The sequence below is a fragment of the Trachemys scripta genome, chromosome 2, assembly GCF_013100865.1.
Source record: "Trachemys scripta elegans isolate TJP31775 chromosome 2, CAS_Tse_1.0, whole genome shotgun sequence".
NCBI classification, from domain to species: domain Eukaryota; kingdom Metazoa; phylum Chordata; order Testudines; family Emydidae; genus Trachemys; species Trachemys scripta.
In genome coordinates, this window is record NC_048299.1 from 179,711,729 (window position 1) to 179,728,924 (window position 17,196).

At 40.9% G+C, this 17,196-nt stretch overlaps 1 protein-coding gene across 6 annotated transcripts in view; it reads right to left on the reverse strand.

Annotated features, from left to right (window-relative positions):
- Positions 1-6,061: 6,061 nt before the first annotated feature.
- The window catches only part of DCDC2 (doublecortin domain containing 2), a 122,191-nt gene continuing 111,056 nt past the window's right edge, over positions 6,062-17,196 (reverse strand). For 4 of the 6 annotated variants that reach the window (XM_034762417.1, XM_034762415.1, XM_034762418.1 and 1 more), the window contains 2 exons: positions 8,747-9,073; positions 6,063-7,426 (listed from right to left, as the gene is read on the reverse strand). In XM_034762417.1, coding sequence (XP_034618308.1) covers positions 7,322-7,426; positions 8,747-9,073 — 432 coding nt within the window. In that variant the 3' untranslated portion in view covers positions 6,063-7,321. Of the gene's footprint in view, positions 7,427-8,071; positions 8,181-8,746; positions 9,074-17,196 lie in introns of all 6 variants that reach the window. The other 2 variants (XR_004644682.1, XM_034762416.1) reach the window with 2 other exon arrangements.

Sequence of the window (17,196 nt, forward strand, 5' to 3'; positions counted from 1 at the left end):
GAGGTACTGGGGCTCAAGCAATTTTTTTACATTCATAAAGGGGAGGAATATCTCAGTGGTTTGAGCATCAGCCTGTTAAACCCAAGGTTGTGAGTTCAATCCTTGAGGGGGCAATTTGGGGATTGGTCCTGCTTTGAGCAGGGGTTGGATTAGATACTCTCCTAAGGTCCCTTCCAACCCTGATATTCTATGATAACTGATGCAGCAAGCCCAGATGTGCCAGCTCTATGAACTGCCAAGCCTAGAGGTGCCAGGGCTCAGCCCTAGCACAAAATAAGCACTGGAGCTGTGCTGTAACAACAACAGTACAGGATATGCCAAGAGTTGGCTTCAATCAGTTTAAAAGAGCTACACCTTATAGTTGTAAAGGCTTTAATTATTTCCCAGAATTTTCCAGCCCCATACCATCTCTTTCTGAGCTCCTCATCCATTGACAGCTTCTCTGCCAGGTCTAGGCTGTTCTCTTCCTCTGCATTCAGGGCTCAATTTTTCAAGAGTTCTGATCTCAATCCCGCAAAGCACTGAAGCATGTGCTTAAAACTTTAAATATATGTATAATCCCTTTTCAGTAGGTAAGCTATAATAGGAAATACCATTAGAACCAGTACTAAGTATAAGGAATAGCACCTGAAACCAGAAGCGTCTTACCTTCCATTAACAAAGTAACAGAAAGCTTCAATCACACATTATGTATACACCTGTACAAAATTTGATGCATACATTGATATGCCCATAAACAATAACCCATAAGCAGGTGAATGATTTTACTGTATACTGGCATGTCTAGAGTGCTGTTTGGCTAGAGGCTACATAGCGGGATTTCAATCACCCAAAATGATACATCTATGAACAGTATTCCTATTTAATTGCTCCTCTTGTGATTATTTAACAGTTCTATTGCAGTAGTGCCCAGAGTCCTCACCCATTGTTCTAGTAGCTGTACACACACCGTAAGTGACAGCCCCATCCCTAAACAGCCTACAATCAGACATGTTGGGGAGAAAATGAGTAATAAAAACATGATATTTAGCACAGGCTAGCTGTGTGTGGAGTTCTTAGCCAGCCACTAGCAGGATATCACCAATCCTCCTGTGCACTAGACTGCTGTTGTGGTGTATGAAATAAGTAATTTCTATAGTAAAATAATTGTAATAAAATTTCTCAAGCTACTTTATTTAGTATCTGACTAATTTTAAAGGCCATCTTAATGGGTGTTTGAGCCAGACATTAAGATACCCAGAGCCGACACTCTTTTTCAGTATTTTGTACAGACTGCCATTTGGGGGGAGGGGTAATTTCTTTTCTGCTAACAGACAAGAAATATTTATTTAGCTTTATTTTAGATTGGATTTTTTTTTAAATTGTCTTCACTTTCATACATTGAAATTGGGGAGGCATTTCCATTTCCTTATATGAACTTACTTTATTTAGACCTGTTTCATCATAATACTTAGGCATGTGATTAACTTTGAGAGCATGCTGCAGTTCCATGGGACTTAAGCACATGCTTAAATCCTTTGCTGCATTGGTGGCTTCATCTCCTCCTTTAATTGCCTAGAATGTGTACAGATTAGGAAGGCACCACTGATTTGAAAATTTCCTGGGCTATCCCTGGTGAACAGCTATTATTTGTTGAATGCCAATTGTGCAGAACAAAAATAAAGTCCTGTCCTGACCTGTGCATTTATAAGCACACTAATGAGATGCCTCCTTTCCTAATAGCTAAGCTTTTCAAAAGTGATCAGTGATATCTAAATGTTGGTGTCCAAAGGAAATATCTTCAGTAGTGTGGTCCAGGGTAAACAGAGTTTCCCCAATTCTCATTTGGGGAACATGGAATTTAGTTTAGCTACTTCTGTAATCCCTACACCACTGAATATTTTAAAGGGAAAACTCTTAATAAGGCCACACACTCAAGGATTCAGTGATATAAAATCTATCACTTTTACTGAGATGTCATCAGAACTACCTGTTACAGACTATGCTTATTCTTTCTCCGCAAATTAAAGAGTACCTGGTACAACATTCATGTTCTGAATGATACTATATATCATTGCAGGAGATGACATACTGAAAATGCCTGTATTTTTATTTTATAAAGGGTCTTATTTGCTATCCTGAAGAAATGTATGCTTAGATGTTTTGCAGGTGAGCAACAGAGAGAAATTTATAAGAATGAATGAAAATTGCCTGCTGTCAGACAATAAATGAAATAATCTTACATTAGAGTTAACTATATACTGTCAACTTCAACTTTTTAAAACTGACTAATTTGAAAACAAAATTCAGTTTAACCCTTTAAATAGCATGTCCTGAAATTAAAAAAAAAACCCTGAAAAAATATGAAGGTTTATGTTCTCCCACTGATGTTTATAAACATATTTTAAGCCAGGGAGGCACTGACTGTACAGCGAAACAATGCCACTGACTATACAGCGTGCTGCCAAATACACAAAATAAACAAACTAGAAAGAAGAGAAAATATTGTTATCGGGATCTCCATGTACCTACTTTTAGATACAAAGTTTTCACACAAATATGTTTTTCAAGTTGTAGCTGTCCCTTTAAAGTTTTCAGGTTTGCTAGCTATTTGTTGATCCTAGGAATACTAGGAAAAATCACAGGTACTGAAGATGGAAAGTACCTATTAGGTCATCTAGACCCTAATCCTGTAACAAGCGGTGCACCTCCACACCACATGGATCCCACTGACTTCTGTGGGGCTCAACATAGGTACGACAGTCCCATGATCAGTGCCCTAGTTCCCAATTCAGCAAAGCACTTAGGCATGTGCTTAATACTAACTAGGCACCTGAACGATCAAATTCTGACTGAGCAAAGTGTGCTACAACAGCCATTTATTTGCTAGGGATTTTACAGAAAGTTAAGCATATGTACCCAGAGAAGATACAGATGTTTTTTGGTAGCTGATACACTGGTTGAATTTATCAGGGGGTAGCCGTGTTAGTCTGTATCTACAAAAACAACAAGGAGTCTGGTGGCACCTTAAAGACTATGCCCAAATAAATCTGTTAGTCTTTAAGGTGCCACCAGACTCCTTGTTGTTTTTGGTTGAATTTAGTTAATTTGCTCCTGTTTAACTACTGGAAGATTAATTGTCAGGGTGCCTAGAGCTCTTCTACAGGTCTTTTTTACCGTTGCTTAAAATGTAAATAAAACAATTTAAGCAAGTGCTTAACTTTAAACACGTGCTTATGTCCCACTGAAGTCATTGGGACTTCAGCAAAGCACTTAAGGACATGCCTATGTGCTTTGCTGAATAAAGGTGGTCATAAGCAAATAGTAAGGACTTTGCTGAATTGGGGACCCAAGTGCTAGCAACATGAACATACTTTGTTCCTCTGGTTTTTAATGTCACCTTTTATATCTATATTGCTAATACTGTGAGATATATTGGAGGGTCAACATACATTACTTTTCCATTGGGGGAAAATATCAAAATATCTGCTAGAGAAAATATAGCAGTTTAGGTGGTTTTCAATTACTGTGAATGCTTTTTTACATTTTTTTAAAGTTTGTTTCAGCAGCTTAGAATGAACTTTAAAAAATTAACTGCATGATAACCACAAAAAGTGAGTGTTTAGTAGTAATTTGTTAGCATTAACAAAAAAAAAAAAAAACCCTCAAAATCAAAACCAAGACACCTCTATCACATATCTATAGTTAGCTAAAATATGGTTAAGATCAGAGAAATTTTCATTTCTATGACTTGCAACATAGTGGCATTATCTGTTGAAGTTTAGAAAAGAAATAAAGACAGTGGGAATCCACGTAATAAAGACAACCAATATTCTGGATGATACTCTTACGTACTAGTGCAAATGAAACCTCAGCTTATCTGGAACCATCTTACTACGACCGGTGAAGTAACATTTTTAAACTTTCAGAACTATGATCAGGATTAAAACATAGAGCACTTATAGCAGAGTTTTGTGCAAAAAAACCTAATGGGCCAGATCATCAAGTGGTGTAAACAGAGATGGCTCCGTTGACATCGGTGGAGCTAAACTGAGTTATGGTAGTGGAGGATCTGGGCCAGTGTTTTCATGTATAAATTAGTTTCTCATTGGCTGATGAATCAGCCGCAATCCAATTTTTCAAAACTAAAACAGAAGTTAAATTTTCTTCCATTAATCTATTAATCTACTACAGAGATTTAAAATCTCTTAATATTTGTTGTAAAAGTTAGTTAAAATTTAACATTGTGACTGGGTAAACTTTCCATGAAAAATGAACATATTAGCTTACGGGTTTATATCTGAATGAAGTTGTCTTACTTTATAGTAAAGCTGGGTGAATAACTGATTTTTTGTTTTGCTGGCAGTTCAAAGAAAAAGGATTCAGTTCAAGCTAAACCGAAACTGATGAAAACTTCGGTTGAATCAAAAGTTGACAGAAATTTTGTTTTGTTTCCACTAGGGCTGTCAAGCAATTAAAAAAATTAATCACAATTAATTGTGCGATTAAAAAAATTAATCGTGATTAATTGAGTAATTAATCGCACTGTTAAAAATAACAGAATACAATTTATTTAAATATTTTTGGATGTTTTCTACATTTTCAAATATATTGATTTCATTTACAACACAGAATACAAAGTGTACAATACTCACTTTATATTTATTTTTGATTACAAGTATTTGCACTGTAAAAAAATAAAAGAAATTGTATTTTTCAATTCACCTAATACAAGTACTGTAGTGCAGTCTCTTTATCATGAAAGTTGAACTTACAAATGTAGAATTGTGTACAAAAAAAACTGCATTCAAAAATAAAACAATGTAAAATTTTAAAACCTGCAAGTCCACTCAGTCCTGTTCAGCCAATTGCTCAGACAAAAAAGTTTGTTTACATTTGCAGGAGTTTACATTTCAGAAGCTGCCCGCTTCTTATTTACAATGTCGCCCAAAAGTGAGAACCAGCGTTCTTATGGTACTGTTGTAGCTGGCGTCACAAGATATTTACGTGCCAGATGCGCTAAAGATTCATATGTCCCTTCATGCTTCAACCATCAGTTTAGGAGACGTGCATCCATGCTGATGATGGGTTCTGCTCAATAACAATCCAAAGCAGTGTGGACAGACATATGTTCATTTTCATTATCTGAGTCAGATGCCACCAGCAGAAGGTTGATTTTCTTTTTTGGTGGTTCGGGTTCTGTAGTTTCCACATCACAGTGTTGCTCTTTTAAGGCTTCTGAAAGCATGCTCCACACCTCGTCCCTCTCAGATTTTGGAAGGCACTTCAGATTCTTAAACTTTGGATCAAGGGCTGTAGCTATCTTTGGAAATCTCACATTGGTATCTTCTTTGCATTTTTTGAAATCTGCAGTGAAAGTGTTCTTAAAATGAACAACATGTGCTGGGTCATCATCCAAGACTGCTATAACATGAAATATATGGCAGAATGCAGGTAAAACAGAGCAAGGGACATACAATTCTCCCCCAAGGAGTTCAGTCACATATTTAATTAATGCATTATTTTTTAACGAGTGTCATCAGCATGGAAGCACGTCCTCTGGAATGGTGGCCAAAGCATGAAGGGGCATATGAATGTATAGCATATCTGGCACGTAAATACCTTGCAATGCCAGCTACAAAAGTGCCATACAAATGCCTGTTCTCACTTTCTGGTGACATTGTAAATAAGAAGAAGGCAGCATTATCTCCTGTAAATGTGAACAAAATTGTTTGTCTTAGCGATTGGCTGAACAAGAAGTAGGAATGAGTGGACTTGTAGGCGCTGAAGTTTTACTTTGTTTTGGTTTTGAGTGCAGTTATGTACAAACCCTACATTTGTTAGTTGCACTTTCACGACAAAGAGATTGCACTACAATACTTGTATGAGGTGAACTGAAAAATACTATTTCTCTTGTTTATCATTTTTAAAGTGCAAATATTTGTAATAAAAAATAATATACACTTTGATTTCAATTATAACACAGAATACAATATATATGAAAATGTAGAGAAACATCCCAAAAATTTAATAAATTTCAATTGGTATTCTATTGTATAACAGTGTGATTAAAACTGTGATTAATTGCGATTAAGTTTTTGAGTTAATCGTGTGAATTAACTATGATTAATCGATAGCCCTAGTTTCCACTAGTCACTTTTGGAAGCAAAGGAAATGAAGGGCGAGGTACACAGAAGAGCTAGAGGAGGAAGCGGTGGTGTTTGTTCTCTTATAACCTTCAGCCCAGTGGCTCGGGCACCCTCCTGCGATGTGGGAGACTGATTTCAAATCCCTGCTCCACAACAGGCAGAGGCAGGAATTGAAGACAGGCCTCCCATGTCACAGGTAAGTGCTATAGTCAACATCACCTCCTCCAGCCATTTTGTGAATGGTCCTAAGTCAGCCAAAAAAAAAATTTGGCTGAAACTATTCAGCAAATCCATGCCAGATTCTTGACTAGTTTGTGGTCAAGCAAAACTGCATTTTTCGGCAAATAAATTATGCGTCTGAAAAATGTTGCTCAATTCTACTCTATAGCCCAAATCCTGCAAACGGTTCTATGTGCATGCAGACTTCCTACATCTGTGCAGAGTTCTACTGAAGTCAGTGGGTCTTTCTGCAGCAGCAGGGATCTGAGTACATGGATCAGGTTGCAGTACTGAAGTCTCTCTCTCTCCCCCGCTCTATTCAGGGTGCTATATATGTGCTTTTTATTAACAAAACCACCACAAATGCTGCTGCTTTACTGGAAAGCCACTATCCAGTTTTGTACATCTAATTAGGATAGATTCTCGACTCCAGTTTTATGTGGGTGAACTCCACCAAGAGGAGAATCTGGCACATTACCTCTAAATTATAAGCCTGGAAATTAAGTATACCTTATATTTCTAGCTGTTTATTATTCTAAGAAAAACATTATACATTTTTCCATTAGAAGTCACAAAAATATTCTTTTCTAAACAAAATTGCTGAAAAACTCTGATGTCTAACAAATGCTTTTTTGGAGCACATTGGAAGACTAACAAATGGGGTTGATTCTAGTACTATCATCTGAGAACAAAGAAGGAATAGCTCACTTATTTATAGTATTTCTAAACAAAAACCCCTAAATTTCCCCCCTAAAATCTGATCAGTAAGCCACATATTGTGAAAATAATTCAGTCTTCCTTTTAATAGGATATTCATTATCTCTGTCAATCCATATGGCATTATCATTTCAAGACTCAATAGGTGGTACTCAACTGTATCTTCACATTATAAATTATCAATCACAGATAACAATATGCTTTAAATGACAAATATTACAATCCTTCATTTTCTGCTAATCTACTTTTTAAAAAGTCTATGCTACAGCAGCATACTCATTGGTTTGGTCATTTTTTTCACTTTCTTGTGGGCTGGTGATAGTTACTCTTGGATTTGATGTTTTTTCCAGATGAGAGTCAATCTAGAGAAAAAAGGAACCAAAAATAGATATTTTAAGCTTGGCAGGTAATAGACCTCATTGCATGTCAACCAATATATAATTAAGTAGTCTACACTAGAATTTCTACTAAGACTTCTTCAAGTGAAAAAATATATAAGAGCTAGTCACCAATATAACATTCTTGGGTAGCTTATACATGGGGTCCTCCCATTAGGTACGGATAAGTAGGAAAAAAGGTGAAAGTAGCAGAACCTTTGCTCAAATTAGAATATTTTTCCTGTTTATACCCCCATCTGAGCAAACATCCCTTCTAAATTGAGCCTCCCAAAGATGTAGTCTCACTTTGTGACATAAACCCTCTCATAGTCTCAACACTGTTCCATCAACATATGAAGCACAGAAAATAATAAATCCTACTTCTGATGAGAATGTTGTTGCATATCTGTCTGGTAATCTTTATTTGAAAATGTCCTTGTGTGTCATACAAATGGCTCAGAATAAATCCCAAATTTAGAAATATGGCAGAGACTATCCTGAGCATCATGGGAGGTACAGGAACTTTCACTTCTTAATGGTATGCAATCAGAGAGCTGGCCCCAGTTGTCCTATCCCTGACACTGGGGAATCCAGTCAGGGAGTGCCTTGTTAAGTTTACAATCCACGCACCGTGTAATCTCAGGAAATCTATCCACTGCTCAGGTTACCGAACACTTGGGGTAGTTCACACGTGACACAGACATTTCTGATTCCATTTCCTGCTGTCGAAGACCCTTTCCTATCAGCAAATGGAGGATACAGCATCAGGCACCTCTCCCTAAATTTGTGGCATGCCCCTCCTTGTCAATAAGACTTCCATGAAATGAGGGCAGCAACACTTATTAAATACAACCTCTGTGCAGGGCAACTCAGCCAAACAAACAAGGCACTGGTTTCCTAAACCAGGAGACATGCTTGTGCACATCCCACTGTCCCCCTGCTATGTCCGACAGAGGAAGTGAAGAATGAAATATACAATCACCCATCTCTTCTTGGGAGTGCAGGAGTCTTGTATTTCTAGTACCCTGCCTACCCACAAAGGCAGGACAAAGACCTGTCAAAGTGATGGAGCAACAAATACATTATTTGCCAGTTGGAGAAAGAATTCTGCAGTTGTAGCCAGAAGATGAGAGGGGTTGTAAATGAGGGGAAATAGCTTTCCTGAAAGTTGAAACTCCATGAGACTCCAAGAACATCATCGTGGTTGAGTTGGACTACATTTGCAGTACAGAAAGCTAGTGCTGGAATGAATGAGGCGATATCTATTTTTTTAAAAACAAAAAATTGAAAAAATAAGCTGTTTACCTGGCTTTGATTGTCAAAGTCCTCTGGTGCTTTTGTTTCTTCTTCAGGATGAAGATCATTGTGGTCATTAAACTGCTCCATTTCCTCACCATTTTCTTCATTAGTTTCACCGTTTAAGTGGAAAGGCCCCTCTTCCTCCAGCTGTCCAAAATTCTCTTCCTCTTGCTCTTCATAATTCTCATTTATTTTCTCTTCATTTTCTTCTATCTCATTCTGGAGAACATTTCCATTAACGGCCTCCCCCATTTCCTCTCCCTGATCTCCATTCATTTCTCCCTCATCTCCCTCTTCTTCATTTTCTTCCTCATCTACTGTTTCTGCTGGCCTCTGATGAAAGCAAGAGCAGAGTTATGTCATTTTCAAACATCTTTAATCAAAACATCCCAAGCAATGTAATAATATGGTGGACCCCTAAGTCATAATTGCATCATCATAAAGGGATAGCTGTACTATTTTACAACAAGGAAGTTATTTATATACATGGCCTATATATATTAGATGGATATAATGGATATAAATGGTCTAAATATATTATCAGCCCAAGAATCATGTGTCCCAGCCACTTCTCTCTAACTAAGGGCTAGACCAGTGGTTCTCAAACTTTTGTACTGGTGATCCCTTTCACATAGCAAGCCTCTGTGTGTGGCCCCCCTTATAAATTAAAAACACTTTTTAACATATTTAACATCATTATAAATGCTGGAGGCAACGCGCGGTTTGGGGTGGAGGCTGACAGTTCGCGACCCCCCCATGTAATAACCTCGTGACCCCCTGAGAGGTCCTGACCCCCAGTTTGAGAACTCCTGGGATAGACAATGCCACAGAGATCAGCAGGGGGAAGAAGGGGAAAAGTCCAGTTTGTTCACACCATGAGGAAGATGGCAGAAGGTATTGTGGGGGTGGGAATGTATGAGACCAACCACTCCACAATCCCATATTCCCCATTCTAGAGGGCTGAGGATTGGGATTTGCATGGTGAGAAGGAACAGTGACTGGGACAGACAGGGGCTGGGAAGCATACACATCACCCTCTCCTCAGCCTGTAGAGATTACTGAGGAAACAAAAACAGTCCATGGCTGTGCTACCTCTTCCATGGCTCCATTTCCATTAAGGAGATAAGGAGGTAGACAGGAGTCCCAGAGCCATTGTGGAGGGACAGGGCCTCTGAACATATGAGATCTACCAACTGCAGATGCCCCAGAGAACCTGAAAACAGAGGTACCATATAGCCTGTCCCAGACTGCTGGCAGATCTGGTTATGGTAATCACTATACTGCACAGCTTTAAGTGGGGAACACTTAGTGTTTAATAGAGAGCATTTGTTTACCTACATTTTCAAGATTTTATAAGAAATCTACTTCCAATTCACATGCTCCAAATTTGAAAACCAATGGGCCCAATTTTCAGAAGTGCCCAGCACCCAACCACTCACACTGAGAATGGTGGGAGCTACTGGGTGCTAAGCACTGCTAAAAAGTCAATTTAGGTGCCTACACAGGAGCCGAGTTCTTCTGAAAACCCTGGCTCCAACTGTTCGTATTGAGAACTTTGGAAAAATCTGGTCCCACTGTTTTAAGTGTTATTTTGGCATAAACAAAATATAATTTTGTGCATATCAAATAAATTCTTCATTTAAACAAACACTCCCAATTTAGTAAGGGAGGATTGTGACACTCTGCACCACATATTCACCATAGTAATATGATTATGATATAATTATGTTGCATCTTGTACAATATATGTCATGTGAGGTGTCTATGGAAAAGTTATGGTTTGCTGAATATGATTATCCTATTTGTATTTGTATGACTGTATCGTTTTTGTATCTGGAGTTATGAATATTGACTATGTATTTGTATTTCAAATGTGTTTGCTCCTGGGTAAGACCCAAAAGTTCGTTTGCATTCAGGCTAGTCAGCACATCATGAATGGGCTATTCAAGTTGAATGGCCCATCAACAAAGACAATGGACCATGGGGACGCTTCAGTCAGCCTATCGATAATAGCTGCCATGACTCATCGGAGCATGCAAGGGCTTGTCAATAAATCACATTATACTGAACTCCTTTTTGGTATCTGTATTTTTTCCATAAACTGGACTGGGAACTTGGCTTGGAACAAAGGGGTTCCCGCCCTATGGAAGAAGCTATAAAAGGGGAACAGGACATCACCAATGGACCAGTTTTGTTTAATATCTTTATTAATGATCTGGAGGATGGTGTGGACTGCACTCTCAGCAAGTTTGCAGATGACACTAAACTAGGAGGCGTGGTAGATACACTAGAGGGTAGGGATCGGATACAGAGGGACCTAGACAAATTAGAGGATTGGGCAGAAAAAAACCTGATGAGGTTCAACAAGGACAAGTGCAGAGTCCTGCACTTAGGACGGAAGAATCCCATGCACTGCTACAGACTAGGGACCGAATGGCTAGGTAGCAGTTCTGCTGAAAAGGACCTAGGGGTCACAGTGGACGAGAAGCTGGATATGAGTCAACAGTGTGCTCTTGTTGCCAAGAAGGCTAACGGCATTTTGGGCTGTATAAGTAGGGGCATTGCCAGCAGATCGAGGAACGTGATTGTTCCCCTTTATTCGACATTGGTGAGGCCTCATCTGGAATACTGTGTCCAGTTTTGGGCCCCACACTACAAGAAGGATGTGGAAAAATTGGAAAGAGTCCAGCGGAGGGCAACAAAAATGATTAGGGGTCTGGAGCACATGACTTATGAGGAGAGGCTGAGAGAACTGGGATTGTTTAGTCTCCAGAAGAGAAGAATGAGGGGGGATTTGATAGCAGCCTTCAACTACCTGAAGGGGGGTTCCAAAGAGGATGGAGCTCGGCTGTTCTCAGTGGTGGCAGATGACAGAACAAGGAGCAATGGTCTCAAGTTGCAGTGGGGGAGGTCCAGGTTGGATATCAGGAAAAACTATTTCACTAGGAGGGTGGTGAAACACTGGAATGCGTTACCTAGGGAGGTGGTGGAGTCTCCTTCCTTGGAGGTTTTTAAGGCCCGGCTTGACAAAGCCCTGGCTGGGATGATTTAGCTGGGAATTGGTCCTGCTTTGAGCAGGGGGTTGGACTAGATGACCTCTTGAGGTCCCTTCCAACTCTGATATTCTATGATTCTATGATTCTATGATCTCACTCCCCTCACAACAGAAAACCTGGAAACGCCTTAGAAAAAGACTGAATTGGGGAAATGCTGGTCCCAGGCTGGAAAAAAGGATTCCTGCCTGTGTATGCAAAACCTAACCTACTTGTACTAACTAACAGGGTGAGACACTGCTTGATTCAAATCCTATCTAGTGTATAAGACTTAGATTGTGATTTTGTTTGTTTCTTAGGTAATCTTCTTTAATCTGTACGCTATTACATATAATCACTTAAAATCTAACTTTCTGTAGTTAATAAATCTGTTTTATATTTTTACCTAACAGAGTGTGCTTTGGTTGAAGTGCAAAGGGAAATCTGCTCAGGAACAGGGGGCTGGTGCATTGTCCTCTCTACACTGAGGAAGGGGCGGATTGGGTAATCAATTCATATTGGTCAGGCTCAGAACGTTATAGCTCTGGGATCCTAGGCTGGGGAGCTGGGGGGTATTTTGGCTGGAGCCTTGCTATTGTTGGTTCATGAAAGTAGCTGGTAGAACATTCATGAACATGGCTGGGTGTGGCCCCTGCCTATGGATGTTTGTGTGAGGACAAGCTTGGAGGGCTTTGCAGCTTGTCACAATGTAACAATGTGAAAGGGAACCCAGACTGGTAAAACAGAGGGCTCAGTGGTACCCCAGTTCCAGGTTGCACCCCGGGGGAAAACCCATGACAGGGGTTTCTTATCAGGAGATGTCATGACCTGCCAGGTGGTCATGAAAGGAACAGGCAATCTGATTCATTGCAAGGACACTGGTTTCATGGGTCTTATTTATAATTCTTTGCATTGTATCGCCTATAAAAAAGTCACCTTTCACCCTTTCCCACCAATACAAAAACCACTTTAAAGCAAAGCTCTCTCTTCCCTGACCCTTTCTGTGTTTGTGTGTAAACACACACAGGTCTCGTTTATATTCAGTATTAGCAATAGTGGGAAATTTCCCCAAAATGTTTCTTGTGTAGAAAGGTCACAAGGCAGAAGAACAGCACCTTGCCCTGGGCCTGAAGGAAGGACAAGCAAGTCCTCATTACTGATAAAGTAACACCATTTAATAAAAGAGTTTTAAAGATTGTATTTGCATCACCTTGCCATTCAATGAACTACAATGTTCCCACTGCAGAGCTGGCTTAGATATTTTTGTTTAGATTTTCATCCTTTATTTCCATTCAGATCTAGAGATGAGTGAAAGGGGTGACTGCCTCCCACTTCTTCCATTGAGCTTCATCAGAATCTAAAGCCAACTAGCACATTTCAAAAGATTCTCCCTCAGCCAAGAATATTTGGAATGTTATGGCCATTAGTGAATTGTTGAGATAAGATGATAACTGCTGCAGAATCTATTTTTAAAAAGCCATAGAAAAATCTATTAACCTTGCTGCTGACAACACTAACATGCCAAAAAAATGCTAAGCATGTATAAATAAAAGGCATTATAAGAATGTTATTAAATGATCAGTGGTCTCCTGATCCAAATGTTTTGCCTTTATATAGCTCCATAATACAATTATATTCCATTGACACCATATCATATAGGACATATCATTTTACTGCAATGAGCCACAGAATCTCTGGTAGCTGGTGATATTATATTGTAGTCTGACTAGCTAGACAAATATCAGAGGGGTAGCCGTGTTAGTCAATCTGTAAAAAGCAACAGAGGGTNCGTGGACTGGGATAAGGGGGCAGAGGCTAGGGCCACAGCTGGGGGCAGGAGAAGAGCTGGGTGGCACACTTTCCTGCCCCTCATGGGGGCTGGCCCAGGACCGAACCATTCCCCCCAAAATGTTCTTTGGTACCACCACCACCCCCCCAAGGAGGCGCACCCCACCTTTTGGGGACTTCTGCTGTAAAATATAAAGAACTACATATAAAATAGCTCTTACAGTACACAATAAGTCTGTGACAGTAGAACCTCAGAGTTACAAACACCTCAGGAATGGAGACTGTTCGTAACTCTAACTCCCCTTTTTAAAAAAAATAGTTTATGTTTAACGACAGTGCTGTGGTGTGTGTGTGAGTGTGGTGCTACCTGATTGCGTACTTCTGGTTCCAAATGAGGTCAGTTTGTAACTCTGATGTTCGTAACTCTGAGGTTTACTGTAGATGGCTGTAGGCAGGAAACTGAAGGCGAAGTTACCCACCCAGTTAGACATTATTCCTGATATACTATGTGTGATATTCTCTACCAAGAAATCATTTCAATCAATTAACCAATGGCGATGGAGGTGGTTGCTGGGTTTGGCTCTGGATAGCCTCACTTCTGATCTTGTCCTGCCACTAAGTATGGAGCAGCTGATGCAGACAATGATAACTGAAAACATCAATCCAATGTTATTCAGTTTTCCTCAATGCCCACTGTAGCGGGGTGGTGACCCGCTCCAGCCCTGATAGGGTTGGAAGCAGCCCTGGGAGAGGGCTGGCAGGCTGTGAAAGAAAGACCTGGGCTGATTGGGGAAGCAGCTGCAGCTGAGCCATGCCCCATTCAGGGCCCAGCTGGCCCTATAAAGGCTGGGAGCCAGGACTCAGTCTCTCTCTGCATTTAGAGAGAGAAGTGCCTGGCTACAGGAAGCTAGAGACAGGATACCTGAGTGGAGCAGGGCTGGGGAAAGGCAGAGGAGCTGGGGAGCTCCAGCCTGAAAGCCCCAGGCTGCGGCCTAGCATTGGGCTCAAAGATACTGGGGGTTGCAGAGGGCAGACTGGGGTAGGCCAAGGCAGCAGGTCCAAACCCAACCTTGCCAATGATGAGTAGGCTGATACTGCAGTCTGCTCCAGGGTGTGGGGCTAGACGATGACTGGCAGTAGCCTTATACTGAGGTGAGGTGGGAATAGTGGGTGGGGATTCCCTGGGGAGGGGAGACCCTAAGACTGAAGGGTTACTGCTAGGGGGCAGCACCCCAGGTACAAGGGCACCGGGGTCCAGGGAGGGACACGGGGACCAGAGGACAGGCAGATCACCGGCCTGCAGAAGGTGCTCCGGAGCTGGAAAGAGCTAATTCCTGGAAGTCACCAGCAGGAGGCGCCACAGGGGTGAGTCTGCTCCTCTACACCCACATTTCACTTTTTCATTTAAAAGAGTTGGTCTAACAGCAGTTCTATGTATCTGCAGCTTCATAGCAAGCTTGATGCCATTAAATATGCCCATGAAGCAAACTTGATACCCAAAACATGGCAGCAGCTGCTGCTATACAAGTGCCCACATCTTTCAAGCATTCTCCAGCACTGTCTGACACTACCCAAATATTTGACAGAGGTCACCTGCTCCATGTCCCATTCAGATAGGTTAATAGTGAGCTGGTAGTAATCTGGAGCTGCTTGATGGCAATGGCCAGGGAGTTAGTTTTATCTGGATTAACGACCTACCAATGTACACTGCTTTTTCCTCCAGACAGATCAGCCATCAGATGCAGCAGTTCTCCAAACTGAGCCAACATCAGCGAATTAGTAAACTTTAACACATGTGGGAATGCAGGCAGGATCAGGCCTCGATCTAAAGCCTATTAAAGTCAATTGGAGTCTTTCAACAGAGTTTAATGGGCTCTGGAGCAGGTCCTTAGTGCATAGGTGTACGTGAGTGTTCATTGTGTACCTATGGAAGACATTACAACCCATAATTCTCAGCTGCATTAAAATCAGCATCGCTCAATTCATTTCAAGGGAGCAATGCTGATTCACACCAGCTGAGAATATGTCTACTACGTCCTAACAAAGTATAGATTCATTTGCAAAAGTTAGCCATGGTCTTGATAACACTGGAAGTGCCAGAAACATCTTATGTTTTTGTCAAGGTTCCTTCCCCACTCTGAACTTTAGAGTACAGATATGGGAACCTGCATGTGAACTTCTAAACTGAATTACCAGCTTAGATCTGCTTTTGCTGCCACCACCCAAATAGTTTGAGTCATTTGGGAAACTCTGTCTTCCCCCCCAAAAACCTTTCCCTCCCTGGTAGCCTTGAGAGACTCCTCCACCAATTCCCTGGTGAACACCAATCCAAACCCCTTGGATCTTAAAACAAGGAGGAATTAATCATTTCCCCCCCCCCCCTTTCCCCCTACCAATTCCTGGTGAGTCCAGATCCAATCCCCTTGGATCTTAAAACAAGGAAAAATCAATCCGGTTCTTAAAAAGAAGGCTTTTAATTAAAGAAAGAAAGGTAAAAAATCATCTCTGTAAAATCAGGATGGAAAATAACTTTACAGGGTAATCAGATTCAAAGAGCCCAGAGGAACCCCCTCTAGCCTTAAGTTCAAAGTTACAGCAAACAGAGGTAAACCCTCTAGCAAAAGGTACATTTTCAAGTTGAGAAAACAAAGATAAACCTAACACGCCTTGCCTGGCTGTTACTTACAAGTTTGAAATATGAGAGACTTGTTCAGAACATTTGGAGAGCATGGATTGATGTCTGGTCCCTCTTAGTCCCAAGAGCGAACAACCCCCAAAACAAAGAGCACAAACAAAAGCCTTCCCCCCCACCAAGATTTGAAAGTATCTTGTCCCCTTATTGGGTCAGGTGTCAGCCAGGTTACCGGAGCTTCTTAACTCTTTACAGGTAAAAGGATTTTTGTGTCTCTGGCCAGGAGGGATTTTATAGTATTGTACACAGGAGGGCTGTTACCCTTCCCTTTATAGTTATGACAGTTTTATTGTGTAGTTGCTTCTTCGGTGCATTTATTTTCTGGCTTTGAGATTTCTTGTGCCTTCCACACCTACCTTAGAATTCTCCCCTGAGCCTGCTCACTTAGTTTTACCTGCCAGCCTCTCACTGGTGATTAGCTCCAATCTTCAAAATAACCAGCATATAGCATTCCCATGGACCGTTTTTGTGGACAAAGTGATGCCTCAGTGCCACAACGCTGGGCCATCAATATTAGTGTTTGCACAATGTGTGATGCTGCATCAATGTGAAACCAAGCTGCAACGAGACGCAATGCTACCCCTGTCAAAATGCTGCAATGCTATGTCTGGGAGCCCAACATTTATTGAGGACTTTAACTTTGGCACAGATGAGGGCCCTAATCCTGGCCACTGGACCTGCGCAGGCAGACCCTTTCATCTGAGTGGAACACAATGGGGCTTACAGTCGGTACCTTGGTTTGCAGGAAGCAGCATAGAGCCATTAAAATTGGGACTATCCGACCCACATCAGAAAGAGTGGCAATCTTTTCACTTAGTGGAAGCTGTGTCAATAAGCACAATGCATGGTTAAGAGGGGCAAAGTAGTTCCACAGACTCCACAAGGGTTCAATACACTTCAAATCCAGACAGTCAATTAGTTGTCCTAACCTGTAATGAGTGACT